Below are 16,037 nucleotides of genomic sequence, written 5' to 3' on the forward strand. Positions count from 1 at the left end.
CTCTCTCTCTCTCTCTCTCTCTCTCTAATGGGTGACTCCTCACTAACTCCTCCCTTTCCGTTGATCTTGCCAGTCCCACTTCCTCTCTCCCTCCTTGTGTCCTCCACTCATTTCTCTTTCTTTCCAGGCCTCACAGTCCTTCTCTCTCTTTGCCTTTTCCTGTTGATCCTCCTTCCATTTATCACTTGCCTCTTTCAACCATAGGAATTCACTCTTATGTTACTTCTGCCAGATAATATTCCAGCACACATTCTGTTTTAGTTAAAGCTCCATTTTACTTAATCCACCCCTCATTTGTCCCAAAGCTAAAAATCCTGCTGGTCTCTTTTGTTCCTGAAAGCAGATGTTCAGGGAGAAACTGATATGAGACCAAACCTTTCATTTGGATTTTCCAGCTAGATATATTTTAGGGAAGAACTTGGAAAAAGACACATCACACACACAGTGGCAACAGCTGCTTTTAGCCTGAATCTTTACATTTGCTCTGTTGTATTTAACTCTGCAAACTGGTTAACATTTTTAGGCTGATGTTTATTTGAAACCTTTAATATCTGCACTAGCAGATGTTAAAGAAACCAGCAGCAATTTTTATGTCAAAATACATTTAATAAATATCTTTATATCTATAGAATATTCCATACTAATACAAATGGGGAAAATAGTTTAAAGAATGCTCTTTGTAACATTGTACTGTTGTCTTGACACAAGACAGTGCCCTACAATCTACAGCTACATAAGAGTTTCACAATAATAAATAATCCACTTCCAATTTGTGTTTGAGGCTAAATTATCCAGATTAGAGTGTCTTAACTGATTGTCAATGATACTTACAGTAGTTCACTCACTCTATGGCTTTATTTTCCGCCCCTAGAACTGTGACATTTTTAGCTTAGACCATGACTAACTCTCACACTGACTCTCTTGTTTGAATGGTCAGATCTGTGGTCTTCAAATGCTGGGACATCAATGAGAAAGGGGAAGGAAAACCTTTGGCAGTGGTTGCACGTTAGTCCCTCTGTAATGTATGAAGTGTCATGACTGTGGTTGGTTGTTCTTCTGATAGAATCAATTAACATATTTCATTCATCCCTGTGCGTTTCCTCTCAAGCGTCCATTTCCCCAGGTCAGAGACAGAACGGTGGCTTTGACGCAGCTCAAGATGAACCACTGAGCTATGAGTCATGTCCTAGATGAACTAAATAAGTCTCACCTAAAGTCTGTGAAGGTGGGTGCAAAAGAAAAGCTGATGCATCAAATAAACACACATGCCAGAAAAAAAACACTTTGCCTGGGGTTACAAAAATATCAGCAATCCACTCTGCCAGGTCTGTCCCAAGAGATTTTCTGTTCTGTAGAGTAATACATGTGCCTTTCATACATAGAAAGCTGACCAGATATAATAATAAAAAGGAGGAACCCCCCACCCCCCCACCGACTCATCACTCATCTGCTGCGGGTTTCTCTTTCTGTTTCTGCTATTCCTGGCTAAAAAATGAAAACAGCCCATTGAGGCAAGAGGAAAAACAACCTGACCTGAAGAGAGAAGAAAAACAGACTTGTTTTTGCAGAAAAAGAGATTTGGCTCCTTTTGGAGATGTTTCAGTGTCTGATGAGATAAATGAAGCACAGCAGAGCCAATTCAGAGATCTGAAAAAGATATTCTTCAGCTCAACTGGTAATGACGATGCACACAGAGATAAGCAGAAAAGAAGAAAGTTATCTAAATTAAAATGTTTTTCTTTTGTAAATTCATGCTGTCTGACAGATTTTTGTCCTCCCCCAGCTACATATATGAGAGGGCCAGAATATTAGTAACACATCTGAATAGAACATCTTTTATTGTTTGCTAACACTTCTCTAAATCAACAGTATCCCACAGCCTGACACATGTAACCAAACCAGCATGTGCTGATGAATAGGTGGCTAGTTTAGTCGGTCATCAGGTGACAGTGTTGAGAATAATACCCAGCTTGTGAACTAGCTGAATCTTATGTGATTTACCATGAAGCTCTCCTCCTGCTCCAGCCACCGCTGGTCATCCTCCATCTGTTGCTGCTGCATCATCAGCCTCTCCTCCATCATAGCCTGGCCTACACATCCTGTGTCCTGTGGAAGGAATGGCTACTTAAAGATGCATTCTTCCTGTTTTCTTTAAGACTTGGTCATTCTGTACAGTAAATTATGAAGTCAATTATTTGCAAAGTTAAACAATTTCTCGGCTGCTGTTACTTTATTCCCGCTGCACAGTGCACTTTGCAGTCTGCTTGAATAAACAACTTCACCATACAGTCAAAGTGCCAGCACCCACTACTGTGAAGGAGTCTGCTATGCTGAATCTAAATGAAAAGTAGTCTACACAAATGAATGTGAAAGTAGAGACCTACTTTGCTTTATGGGTCATCTGCCAACTGAATAAAACATGTTTTTTATTTGCTTATTTATTAGTCTTAACTGCTATGTGTTTTCTGTGTGTGACTGGGAGTTGCAGTGTTGCATCATGAAGCTTTGATATTTGGGTTTAAGATCAAAAGAAACATCCAGCACATGTGGTTCTATAATGGATTAAGATTAGATGGGACTGAAAATATGATGGGCGGTCGCTGTTAAATGTCCTTTAAGAAACTGTGAATGTGTAATGTGTGTACCTCCATGTTGGGGCTCCACAGTGCAGTGTGTTCGGGTCTGTGTTGGTTCCAGGAATCAGTAGAAGCATAGCTGCCTCCTACTCCTCCTACACCACCTTGAGCTGTTGGCTGGAGGGGGACAGACAAAGAGAGTGGGAGAGAGAGACGCAGAGATGTAATGCAGTGTGACATTTCTTCTCTTTGACATGTTTTTCTTGGCACTTCTCCACAGCACAGTGAAAACATTTCCAATAACAAACATTTGATGCGTGCCCCCAAAGAATCTTTAAAGCCCTTGTGCTGCATTTTAAAACTCAATCAATTTATAGATGTTATTTTAACTAGAGATGTGATCATGTTTGATTTAAAGAGCAGTTAAAATGATACACACCTTATAAGGACAGAAAGAGAGAGAGGGAGTGTCTTATTGCCATAAGAGCTGAAGAGTGGCTTTGATTTGTGCATTTACAACTGTGTGTGAGTGTGTGTATTTGTATGGCTATACATTGTGAGGATCACTTTGGATATTAGACCATTCAACTGAGGACTTTTTGGTTGTTCCTCACTTTCAAAGGGCTGTTTGAGGGTTAAGACTTGGTTTTAGGTTAGAGTTAGGTTGAGCTTAGGGTAATGAGCTAGGGAATGCATTATGTCAATGAGTGTCCTCACAAAAACAGCTGTACAGATGTGCGTGTGTGTGGATTTTAGCACAACAGGAAATGCCTGCTGTCTTCTCAGTTCATGAGTAGAGGACTCACTGCCCTGAAAAGTCTCTTTTTCTCTCACTTCACTTTTCTCTGACACATGCAGCACACACTCGCTACCTTGTAATCAACAGTCTGTCTTCTGACTTTACTCACTCTCAGAACTGACATTAGTAAACTGATTTTTAATGTGACTTTAGTGATCAACATGCAAATACCAAAGGCCAAGATCACTTTGAAAGTTAAAAGGATGATTTATAGGCCTGACAATAGATTTTTCCCACACTGTAGGCCTGTAAGATAGAAATATATTTGTTAGTTTTTAAGGTGTGTAATTAATGTAACTGTCTTGGAAACAACATTCCTACAAAGTTGTGATTAAATATCTTTATTGTACTTTTTCCATACTTTAACTTCTTCACTGGATTTAAGGAGCTCAGGCAGGGCTACAGTGCCTTGTGAAAGTATTCGGCCCCCTTGAACTTTGCGACCTTTTGCCACATTTCAGGCTTCAAACATAAAGATATAAAACTGTAATTTTTTGTGAAGAATCAACAACAAGTGGGACACAATCATGAAGTGGAACGAAATTTATTGGATATTTCAAACTTTTTTAACAAATAAAAAAACTGAAAAATTGGGCGTGCAAAATTATTCAACCCCCTTAAGTTAATACGTTGTAGCGCCACCTTTTGCTGCGATTACAGCTGTAAGTCACTTGGGGTATGTCTCTATCAGTTTTGCACATCGAGAGACTGAAATTTTTGCCCATGCCTCCTTGCAAAACAGCTCGAGCTCAGTGAGGTTGGATGGAGAGCGTTTGTGAACAGCAGTTGTCAGTTCTTTCCACAGATTCTCGATTGGATTCAGGTCTGGACTTTGACTTGGCCATTCTAACACCTGGATATGTTTATTTGTGAACCATTCCATTGTAGATTTTGCTTTATGTTTTGGATCATTGTCTTGTTGGAAGACAAATCTCCGTCCCAGTCTCAGGTCTTTTGCAGACTCCATCAGGTTTCCTTCCAGAATGGTCCTGTATTTGGCTCCATCCATCTTCCCATCAATTTTAACCATCTTCCCGGTCCCTGCTGAAGAAAAGCAGGCCCAAAACATGATGCTGCCACCACCATGTTTGACAATGGGGATGGTGTGTTCAGGGTGATGAGCTGTGTTGCTTTTACGCCAAACATAACGTTTTGCATTGTTGCCAAAAAGTTCGATTTTGGTTTCATCTGACCAGAGCACCTTCTTCCACATGTTTGGTGTGTCTCCCAGGTGGCTTGTGGCAAACTTTAAACGACACTTTTTATGGATATCTTTAAGAAATGGCTTTCTTCTTGCCACTCTTCCATAAAGGCCAGATTTGTGCAGTATACGACTGATTGTTGTCCTATGGACAGAGTCTCCCACCTCAGCTGTAGATCTCTGCAGTTCATCCAGAGTGATCATGGGCCTCTTGGCTGCATCTCTGATCAGTCTTCTCCTTGTATGAGCTGAAAGTTTAGAGGGACGGCCAGGTCTTGGTAGATTTGCAGTGGTCTGATACTCCTTCCATTTCAATATTATCACTTGCACAGTGCTCCTTGGGATGTTTAAAGCTTGGGAAATCTTTTTGTATCCAAATCCGGCTTTAAACTTCTCCACAACAGTATCTCGGACCTGCCTGGTGTGTTCCTTGTTCTTCATGATGCTCTCTGCGCTTTAAACAGACCTCTGAGACTATCACAGTGCAGGTGCATTTATACGGAGACTTGATTACACACAGGTGGATTCTATTTATCATCATTAGTCATTTAGGTCAACATTGGATCATTCAGAGATCCTCACTGAACTTCTGGAGAGAGTTTGCTGCACTGAAAGTAAAGGGGCTGAATAATTTTGCACGCCCAATTATTCAGTTTTTTATTGCACTGACTGCTGCACCTGCCAGCTTCTACCAAGATACTCTATTTTTGTATCCTATAAAGTAGTGAGGATGGCAGATTTTGAAAAGAAGGCAAATGTACAGTAGCTACATTCTGACCAAACAAAAATCTTATTAATCTCCAAACATTTTTAAAAACCAGCAATTTTCTATCCAGCATGTCAAATGTGTGAGGTCTTTTAAGAAGGCAAAGAAGTAATATTATTCTCACTGCTGGAACTGTGCATGTGTGCATGTATTGTGTGTTTGGCCTTACTGTAAAGTGGTTGTGCTGGGGGCTGGAGAAGAAGTCTTCACTGGAGCGAGGACTGGGGTATCCTGGTCTACTGGGCTACAAACAGAAAGATAACACCACTTTGCTTCTGTTTAGTAGCCATGCCAAACCTACCTACTGAAATATAAAAAAAAAATCCACACAGCAAGAGAAATTGGTAAATAAAGTCATTGAGTCTTACTTTAGGTGGTGCTTCATCAGTCCCTCCAGAGTCCCAGGACACTGTGACTTGTCTCCTCATCTCCATTCGAAGTCTCTCCTCTTGTTGAAGCTTCTCTTCCTCCAGTATAGTGCTAATTAAAAAGTTAAATATGAATGAGAAGTGGTGAGAACTAGTTACTTTCCTTATGTGGGTCTCCCATCACTGATCCCCAGTATTTCATCATGTTTAATGGAGGATATATAATAATCTGTAAAGCCATACGCACATTTATTTAACAATATATTTGTCTAAAAATGAAGTGTGTGTTATGTAAAGATGTAAAACCAAAATACAACATGAAAATAAGAAAATTAACAGTATTTATATTCAGCACATACTATAAATACATATACTTAAACATAGGTTACATGTTAGCACTTGTTTGCACATATGTGCACATGGACACAAACAAAAACATGCTATTACCTGAGTTGTGTCTTGAGTTCGGTGAATCGTGGTCGCTTGCTGGGGTCATATGACCAACATTTGGTCATCAAACTGTAAAGGGTGGGAGGGCACTGAGTAGGCATCGCCAGTCGCTCGCCATTCTCTATCCTGCCAATCACGTCATTGTTCTTCACCCCTTGGAAGGGTTTGATCCCGTACATCAAGATCTCCCACATACACACACCTACACAGAAACAAACAGACAGGCCTCTTTAGGACTGAAAATGACTGAAAACCATTCTCATAACACCACCTCTAATCATACTCATAGATTAGATTAGTAGCAGAACTCACCAAACATCCAGACGTCACTGGCAGAGGTGAATCTTCTGAAGTTGATAGATTCAGGAGCCATCCATTTGATTGGAAGCTTCCCTTTAGATGCTGACACAAATATAAAAAATAGAAGCATTAAAATTGCATTTTTATAATTTCAATAAATCTGTGACTTAATTGTGCTAATTGTTAATTAGCAACAAGAAAAAGGTTAGAGATGAGAAGGAGGAAGTGCTAAATTAAAATGCCAATAGTCAATATGCCCTGCGATGGATTGGCGACCTGTCCAGGGTGTACCCCGCCTTTGCCCGATTGCCGGCCGGGATTGGCTCCGGCCCCTCCCATGACCCCGTTCAGGGATTAAGCGGTAGAGAATGAATGGATGAATAATAGTCAATATAAACTGCAGTAGCCATATGGCACCAGTAGATGGCGGTAAAGCAATAAAAACTAGAAAATACAGGCAAAAATATTACTGGGACTAGAAACACACACTAGTCTCACCAAACCACTGCTCACTGCACTATGTTCTATTAACCAACAACACAAGGCTGTAGCAAAACAAACAAATATCTGTTTTTAGTGTTTAGGTGATAACCTATAACAGTTTGGAGGGTTAGGATATTAAAAACTGTTCTGAATATTTTATTCAATGTTCTATGCCATAACAAAGGTGTGTTATGTGTGTATGGGCTTCAGTGTGCAGGTGGTGTTTTACCTTTGTAGTAAGAGCTGTCCTCCATGTATCGAGACAGACCGAAGTCTCCAAGCATCACGCAGTCGACTGAAGAGACCAACACGTTGCGTGCTGCTATATCCCTATAAGGCAAAAATGGCTGTGGTTAATCATAGATGCTATTTGTCATTTATTTGATGCTAAAAATTCATCAAAGAGCATGAGAGATGTACTATGAAACACAGTGGCTGGATCTGAAAACCATTCCATATTTCCTCCAAATTGTAGATGTCCGTTTTGGTAGAATACAGTATATTTCCCTCAAAATTTATGCAACAGATAAAAACATGTAGTGTCCATAACATATACATATTGTTGCTAAAAATCCCACAACAGAAGACTTTACCTTTGATAGATGTTAAAATTACAGATATTCAACAGTGCGCATGCCACAGATGATGACTGACAAGTGACTCAAATCTCAAATAGAAAATTCCATTGCACACCAGGTGTGTGCAAGTGATATGCTAAGCTTACATATTCTTCTTTATTTAATTTGTGCACGACTTCAAGTTTGTGAGCAATGCATTTGGCATTGCAGTTTCTTCAGGATCACTGCTGCTATTAATGCAGCATGAACTCTCCCCTAGTGAATTCCTCAAGCCAGTTTGTCTAATCTTGATTGAAGTGTATTTGTGCAGGTCTGTGTGTGTATGTTTACCTGTGTACAAAGCGTTTGCTCTCCAGATAGGCCAGTGCTGTACTCAGCTGGTAGGCAAACAAAATGAGAGTGGCCAAGTCCAGACTGTACTTCCTCACCTGCAGGAATGAACGCAGCTAAAGACAGAGAGGGGAAGGTGGTGAGAAACACGGGGTCATAATGATAGACTTGCAATTTTACACAGTGTATATCTGACACAGTACATTCCGTTAGTGCACATCAACTTTATAATGAAAAAAAAAAGTAAGGATAAACAGTGAATTTTTTTCTAATTTCAAGGCTTATCCAAGCAACTGCCTCCTTTGTATACTGACAAGAAGTGAAACACACTATGCTACAAACAAAGAACACAAAGAGCGTACTTCTCCGAGAGTACAGAGCTCCATGATGATCCACACCGGGTTCTCTGTGATCACTCCAATCAGTTTAACAATGTGAGGGTGGTCGAACTGTCGCATCGTCACTACAAGAAAAGGGAATACACCTATTAAAGATGAAATGAGTCTGGGTCTGCTAATGAGTCAGGCTGATACACACACACACACACACACACACACACACACACACACACACACACACACAGTGCGGGCTTACAGGCTTCTTGTAGAAACTTTTCTCTGACACTGTCTGATGTACAGTTTTTACAGGTCTTAATGGCAACAGGCAGAGGTGGTTTGTCCTGCAGAATACACCATACACAGGAGTTAGCAGATTATAGATTAGGAAGTACAAGGATATTTGAAAGCGGTATTCCAAATTAACTTTTTTCTGCTTTGCTTAGCTTTTTTACTACCAACAGAAGATCACAATATGACAGGACTATGCAAAATCAAATGTAAATTAATGCTTAATACAATGAAAAGACAAAACTCTTCATGTGTCAAGACTGGGTCTATAGTTGAATAGTATTCTGTGGCTGAAAACTGACAACCATTTTGTATCTCAACATCTGTAAAAGAGATTTTATGCTATAACTGCTGCTTTTATTTGTTTTTTGTTTGTCTGAAGATGTGTAAAGGCATGCCTCTGTGACAAAGTGCATGTATTGCTACATACTGGGCTGCTGTAGACACCTTGGTGTACATCTCCGAACTGACCCTCTCCTATGCAGCGGCCTAACTCTATCCTGTCCCTCTGGATCTCATAGTCCCGTGCTGAGAGAGAAGAGAAAAGAAGAAAACAAGTGCAATGAGTGAGACATGTATGTGTCCCTGCTGTTTTTCAAACACCGAAAAGACAAATCATGCTTCTCTAAGACCACGGGGATAGGGTTTACAGGACAAAACTGTTTGAATCAGTTGTATAATTTTTTTGAATCACAAAAAAGGAACTAAAAGTACCAACATACTTTTTGCAATAAATTGTCAACAATATAGCTGTAATAAAATAAGTCATTAATAATGAAAATTCTGTGTGAATTCCCTTCCATTAACTACACAAACCTTGACATGCACACTGCAACAAAAAAATTATGAACACATCAACATACGGTAAACCAATTTAACAGGGAAATGTAAGGTTCATAAACAAGTTGTGTTCACATGCACACCAAAGTCCCATTATCATTTCTGTTTCATCATGCATACTGACAAAGATGAAAGTGGGCTGAAAAGAAATAAATTAACAACTGTTAGATAAAAACCTGGAGTGTTCTGTGCATGGAAACAACAGGATCAGCTGCTAACTTAGCAAAGCAGAGACTAATGTCTGACTCTGGAAAAATGGTCAAAAGACAAGAGAAACTGGTGATACACTGGATTTAAAGTGTATTAAGTGTTTTTGTGCTTGGCTGTAACCTCCTTATATTCAGTGAGTGTGCTTGTTTTTGAAAATGTCACCCACATGCTTTGGCATGTTAACTCTGACGTTATGTTTTATCAACATTTCCACATTGCTGAAAGGGTCATGAAACATTTCTACAGAGGTGTAAAAATGTCAGCTGTCGACCAATTGCAGTAAAACTGGACAAAACACTGAATTCAAAAGGTTTTAGGACACTGGCCATCAGGGACTTATCCTGTAAAAGTTTACTCATCTGTTGGGCTAAGTAAAATCTGGTTATGATTCAACCATCAGATAAACACAGTAATATAAAAAATAATATCATAGCCAAAACACATTCTATTATAAGGATTTACAGAAATTAATCCATACTGATGTTCACTTGCAGGAAATTAACAAAAAAGAACCCACAGACAACTTAATAAATAAAACAAAACAAAACATATGACTATAATAATAAATCACAATAAAGAAATAAAAATGTCACAGCCTAACATGACGGTGAAATGAGAAGCAAGCCAATAAACAATCCAAATAATTGTAATAAGTGTTTAATCCACAGGTCTGGAGGCACTTCATGTTCCTATATCCTGATCAAACTACTAATGAGGAAACACTGCATTGTTTATGGATTTGCTCACCCTTTCATTTCCAACAGGGGACCCAAATGAACTGCAGACCACAAAAACTCCAATGACCACAAGTCAACAACAACCTGGATATAAGATACCTTGAGTCTTAGTATTTTTCTTTGCCGGGTACTAATGGTAGCAGAAAATGCCTTTACCAGTCCCTAACTACTCAACAAAAGCACATCATTGATACTGCTGCAAATCAGCAGGTATTGTTATTTTTAAATAAACAAGATATCGTGCAGCATGTTTCAGTGGGAAGGATATTAAACAGGGTGTCTGTCTCTAAGTGTCAGCCCTGTGATAGACTGGCGACCTGTCCAGGGTGTACCCCACCTCTCACCCAGTGTTACCTGAGACTGGCTCCAGCCCCCCCACAACTCTGTTCAGTATAAGTAGTATTGATATGGAAGGATGGATATTAAGCAAATCTGTTTCTATAAGTTAGTGAAGTGCCTGGCAAAGAAAAAAAACTTCTAGGCATTCCAGTAGGACGGAATGAGAGAGACAGGCAGGTTTACCTTCAATTACTCCATAGCTCACTGTGTTGGCGATGGGAAACAGAGGAAGAGAGAGAGATGAAGAGAGGGGGAGAGCCAGACAGCTGCTTTAAGACTGAAAATAGCTCACATCACACACACACACACACACATAAAGACAAAGACAACCATCCCATTTCACTCTTCATCTGATGTGTAGTTAATAAACATGTTAATGAATGAAAAACTTGATGCTGCCACTGAATGAACCGGTTTGAGTCATAGCTGTCACTGTTCTGCAGCTTCATTTTATACACAGAGCAGACAGTATGAAATAAGCACAGATACAATCTCAAGCACAGAGGTGGAAAATACATCAGAAGTCTGCAGAAAGTCTGTTTAGAGGAAGTCACAAAAAGACAGAGACCAACAAAAGGAAAGCGAAAGAGACAGAGTAATAAAGCAAAATGGACAAATATAGTTAAGACCAAAAGACAGGAAAAGGGCTGCGGGAGGAAAGGAGAATACAGTCCACAATCGAACACATGAATACTGGACAAAAGATCCACGTAGAGAGTACTGCACCAGAGGGCTGAAGCCACCATCATTTACAGGGCTAGCGCCTCACTTACAAGCACATTCGGGGCTTTGACTAACACATGAATGAATTTGACAGATGTAACATGTCTCCATGAACCACATGTATACAGTTTGAGTTGTAGTGTCTCTGACCTCCAGCCAGTGTCTCTACTGTTTGTACAAGATGATGAAACTGGGTTGAATGTGATTACCTAACCAAAAACTGTTTAATGCAACCTCTCCGCTCCCTTGCATGAGTGTGTTTCTTGGAAAAGAGTCACACCACATTCAGTGTACTAGGTAGCAGAAGGAAATTGTTTGCTTGAGAATGTAAGCATCTGACAGAAGAATAACAGTGAAACTGTTGCTTTATAGTTCTTTTGTGCCAGTGCAACAGGAGCTCATTATCTTTAGTACAAATATTTAAGTTGGTAGATGAGGCTGAAAGAGAAGAAGAAAAAATGACTTACTGGACGGCATAGTGTATGTGTCCTCTTCATCAACTATCTCCGCATAGTCATCGGTCTCTGTAATGTTACAGACAGCGTTTAAAAAAAACAAATATATGAAACCAATAAGAAAAAACACAAGTCTAAAATAACACAAATACACAACCAAAAGAACTGCGGACAAGCTGCACAACTTTTCTACTATGGTGCAAAGGCATGCTCTCAAATATATGTGCAGCATAAAACAAAACACACACACAAAAAAAACCTTTAAAATAAAGCAGCTAACTCTTATAACTCAGTTTAAACAACTCCTGCACAAAGCAACACCCACGTCAAGCCTCCTTCTCTCTCTCTCTCTCTCTGTCTCACACACACATTTGGCAGAGAGTGTCAGCTGAGCATGTGTTGTGTGTATCTGTCTGTGTGAGAGCAGCTGGGCTGCAGGGAGTAGCTGTGGTGGTGGAGGAAATAATGACAGAAAGGAGAGACTTTAAAAGAGACGAGTAAAAATGAAAGTGCAGGAAAGAGAAACCAGGATATCAAAGTGGGGCACAAAGAGAAGAGAGAAGAAAAGAAATCATGTCTTGATGTTACGTAAGCAGATGATACATTTAGAACAAAATTTATGTAGAATCAGACAGAGAGAGAGAGAGAGAGAGAGAGAAGAAAGCCAACATGAAAAAGAGGGAGAAAGATGTACAAGTGGTGTGCAGACTCAGCTGGTGGAAACAAGAGTCACTTCCAGCTCAGCATGTCCGGTTAGGCTCTGTGGGAACACATCCCTAACTTTATCAGAAATCCTTTTCTTAAGCCTGGGATGATTCTGACCACCACGTTGAGGAAGCTGAAGAAAGCACTACTGGCTAGTGCTTTAGTTGCTAATGTAAAGGAGGTGGAATAAAACACTGGATATTGTGTACATTATATTGGTGCATGAACAGATAGTTTGACATTTTGTCAAGTAAGAAATTCGCTACCACTCTCAAGTCTTTATGGCAAAAATAAAGAGTCAGGAGGCAGCTAGCCTAATTTAGCATAAACATTTAACCTGGCTCTGTCCCAGTGTAAAAATCAGCCTGCCAGTGGCTCAAATGGTCCCTTCTATTTGTTGACTCTTCAGACAGAACCAAGCTACCTGTTTCCCTTTGTTTTCAGTCTTTATGATAAGCTAAGCAAACTGGTTGTAGTTCCATATTTATAGGACAGACATCGAAGTGATAACAAGGCAAACTGTACATTTCCTATAACCTCCACCTACTCCTTTTGGGGTTAGATGAATGAAACTGCAACAGACAGTGAATACTTGATATGTACAACAGCCTGTAAGAAAAGAGGGTGAACATTTTTTTTAACTTTTAATCAAACAGGCTTTTAATAAACTACTGCTTGACTTGATTTATGTTCCATCTAAGAGGAGAGGAAAGCCTTTAACGTGCTTCTAAAAATATCATATAAGCTGGAGCAACAGTTCTGCTTACTCTGTTGCTGCTACTAAAATGCATTTTCTTTTGGATAAACTGGTCATAAAAGCAGCATATTAGTAAAGGTTGGTTTTCATCAGTCATTGCTTATTTGCTGAGGCATGTTTTCAGCAACGTTTCAGAAACATTTTAGTCTTTTATAGTTCTTTTAATCTAGCAAGGCTAGTCCGTATATCCATATGTACAGTATGTGGTGATTTTAAACTTGGATTGTTTTCTCACTTGTTCATTGCCTTTAAATCTGCAACTTATTTAGATGGTTTTACTCCAATACAAGAAGAAATATTTTACCCAGATTTGTTAGTTTCTACTGTGAAGTCTGTTGTTTTTAACCACTGCATATTCATCTGCGGCCTTGTGGTTTGGGATTTATTCTAAAGAATCTAACTGTCTCAAATTTGAAAGTCTTTCTTTCTGCTTTCAGGGGAGGGAAAGCGTGTGTGTATGTGTGTGCTTGCATGTGTGTTTGTGATCTTTTTAGCCCATTATAGCCAGGAATGCACTCGCTCTTGAATCCAGCAAACCTCTCCCTACTGTGTGTGCACAAGAGTGCGCATAAATGTATGCAAGTACACATGTGTGTGGCTGTGTGCATGGAGAGAGAGAGAGAAACCTTTGGAGAGGTTCCCTTAAAGAGAAATGCCACTTAATTTTCCAATTCTTTTTTGTGTCATTCTTGTGGTTAAAAGCAGACATTTCAAATTTAGTGGTATTCCACTTTCAAAATAATCACAAATAGACACAGACATGAACACATAAACATCTGGAAACATAATCCTAAAATAATATGCCACTCTAACTATTAACAGATCAACCTCAAAGTCACTGGCAATTTATTCATGTTTCCAATCACTATATTAAGCTAAATGATCACTGTGCTCTAAACCATCTGGCTCATTTAAATCACATCCTATTTACAAAACAGAGCACATACACACAGAGCTATTGTTAAAGAGCATGCAGAAACATCAGCCCACACACACCAATACACACATGCTACCCTTTCCCAGGGGGGTGCAGTGGGTTGGTGGACTGAGGAGGACAAGAAAGAAGGAAACAACAGAAAGACTGATAAACAAGAGCAGAACTTTACCATCCCCACTTAGATCTTCTGCAGGATCCAGGAGAGCATGCAGGAAACAGGACAGCAGAGGAGGAGGAGGAGCAAGAGGAAAGCACAAGGCAAAGTAGAGGAGAGAGAGAAGAGAGGAGAAGTTAGAGCATGAAAAGCCCTGAAACAAAATGGGAGATGTTGCAGGATCTGCAAAGCCAAACACTCAGTCAGCAGTTAGTTAAGATCCAAAATATCTCCAGCAAACAAGTGGAATTGACATCTCCTCTTAAAGGTGTGCCAAAGCATAGCAGTAAAATGAACAAGTGGGAGGAAACAACAGTAATGCTGTAGGAAGTGTTTAAATGCACTTTAAATATTTGGGACTTGGAGGGTTAATGTATTGTTAGAAGACAACAAATCAGCTGCTGTCCAGATCCATGACTTTTAATTTGAGCAGCCCTGATACGGATGACAGCTGCCAAGCCACAGATGGAGACACAAGGACATGAGCTAACCCACTCAGTGCAGGACATGCATACTGTATAGATGGAGGAAATTTAGTAGAATTACAATGCCCCATACATTTCATGTGTTTACACTATCATACACATGATTTGTTCCAAAAGAGAAACTGTGTTGCCATTATCTTCCTTAGCTACAGAGCAACATCACTGAGTGGTAGTGATCTGTTACTTAAGCGCACTTCAACGAAACAGACACTTGGTGACTGAACCCAGATCCCCTAACAACACAGCCATCCTGCTATGAATTAAGCTCCAATCCTTTGAACTAACTAACATAAATCACTGAAAATGATGATTAAATATAGCCAATCTGTGACCTCAACAGCAAAGCATGTGCTGAATTGAGACCTGAGAGAAGTGTTTTATTCTGTGTCAGTGCCAGCTACTTAGAGTCATGTCATTCTGTTTAATCTCACAAAGAGGAACATGTCACTGACAGCAGGTAGAAGTAAATACTTGTGATAGGTAAAACATAAAAACAAAAAAAATTAACTAATATAAGTGCATCAAAACACACATAAGCCTCCAGTTTTCCAATAGATACAGTACTTCTTCTTCATCGGTGTCCATTTTAGTGAGCATCAGCTTGATCATTTGCAGAAAAATACAACATGGTTATTGTGGTTGAACTGACAATATTAGTCAAAGCCACCATGCAGTGTGGACAAAGACAGTTTAGAAGAAGAGCGTATCCTTAAAGATGATAGTTATGAATCCACAAAACCATCTAAATTTCACATTCAAAACTGAAATAACCAAAAAAAGGTGTCAAAACTGTCAATATTTTGAATCTGCGTAATTTGTAATATTCTTGACCAAATTAGTGCTACAAATCAATCAAGCAAATTAAAGTTATACTATAAAAAACCCCATCACCATATGTGTCCTTAATGCAAAGAAACAATACACAACAATCAAATGAGGCACTTTATTCCACCACATCAGAATTTTACGGATATGCTCCTCTGCTAACTGTCCAATGAGAGCCAAAGATACCATTGGGTGGTGAATCTGAACAGAAGACAAAAGGGAGGAGGAAACGCCGTGCCCTGGTTGGCTTGGGAGGTGTCGATGTCACTAGGTCTTCAGCCAGTGAGGCAGGGAAAAGGGACCAGAGTGTGACAGAAAAAAATAGAGTGAATGGATTTTAATGAGTATGGAGGGAGAGATGTGAGAAAGACCAAGGCAGAGAGGAGGAAGTAA

At 39.6% G+C, this 16,037-nt stretch overlaps 1 protein-coding gene across 9 annotated transcripts in view; it reads right to left on the reverse strand.

Moving 5' to 3' along the window:
- ptk2aa (protein tyrosine kinase 2aa) overlaps positions 1 to 16,037 on the reverse strand; it is a 59,849-nt gene that overhangs the window by 6,438 nt on the left and 37,374 nt on the right. For 5 of the 9 annotated variants that reach the window (XM_020597418.1, XM_020597417.1, XM_020597416.1 and 2 more), the window contains 14 exons: positions 14,350 to 14,367; positions 11,794 to 11,850; positions 10,787 to 10,807; positions 8,908 to 9,005; positions 8,446 to 8,530; positions 8,214 to 8,314; positions 7,852 to 7,967; positions 7,173 to 7,273; positions 6,473 to 6,562; positions 6,158 to 6,362; positions 5,711 to 5,822; positions 5,512 to 5,586; positions 2,646 to 2,753; positions 2,002 to 2,106 (listed from right to left, as the gene is read on the reverse strand). In XM_020597418.1, the coding sequence (XP_020453074.1) occupies positions 2,002 to 2,106; positions 2,646 to 2,753; positions 5,512 to 5,586; positions 5,711 to 5,822; positions 6,158 to 6,362; positions 6,473 to 6,562; positions 7,173 to 7,273; positions 7,852 to 7,967; positions 8,214 to 8,314; positions 8,446 to 8,530; positions 8,908 to 9,005; positions 10,787 to 10,807; positions 11,794 to 11,850; positions 14,350 to 14,367 (1,292 nt within the window). The remainder of the gene's footprint in view (positions 1 to 2,001; positions 2,107 to 2,645; positions 2,754 to 5,511; positions 5,587 to 5,710; positions 5,823 to 6,157; positions 6,363 to 6,472; positions 6,563 to 7,172; positions 7,274 to 7,851; positions 7,968 to 8,213; positions 8,315 to 8,445; positions 8,531 to 8,907; positions 9,006 to 10,786; positions 10,808 to 11,793; positions 11,851 to 14,349; positions 14,368 to 16,037) is intronic. The other 4 variants (XM_020597415.1, XM_020597419.1, XM_020597413.1 and 1 more) reach the window with 3 other exon arrangements.

This window comes from Monopterus albus, unplaced genomic scaffold (genome assembly GCF_001952655.1).
Source record: "Monopterus albus unplaced genomic scaffold, M_albus_1.0 scaffold34.1, whole genome shotgun sequence".
NCBI lineage: Eukaryota > Metazoa > Chordata > Actinopteri > Synbranchiformes > Synbranchidae > Monopterus > Monopterus albus.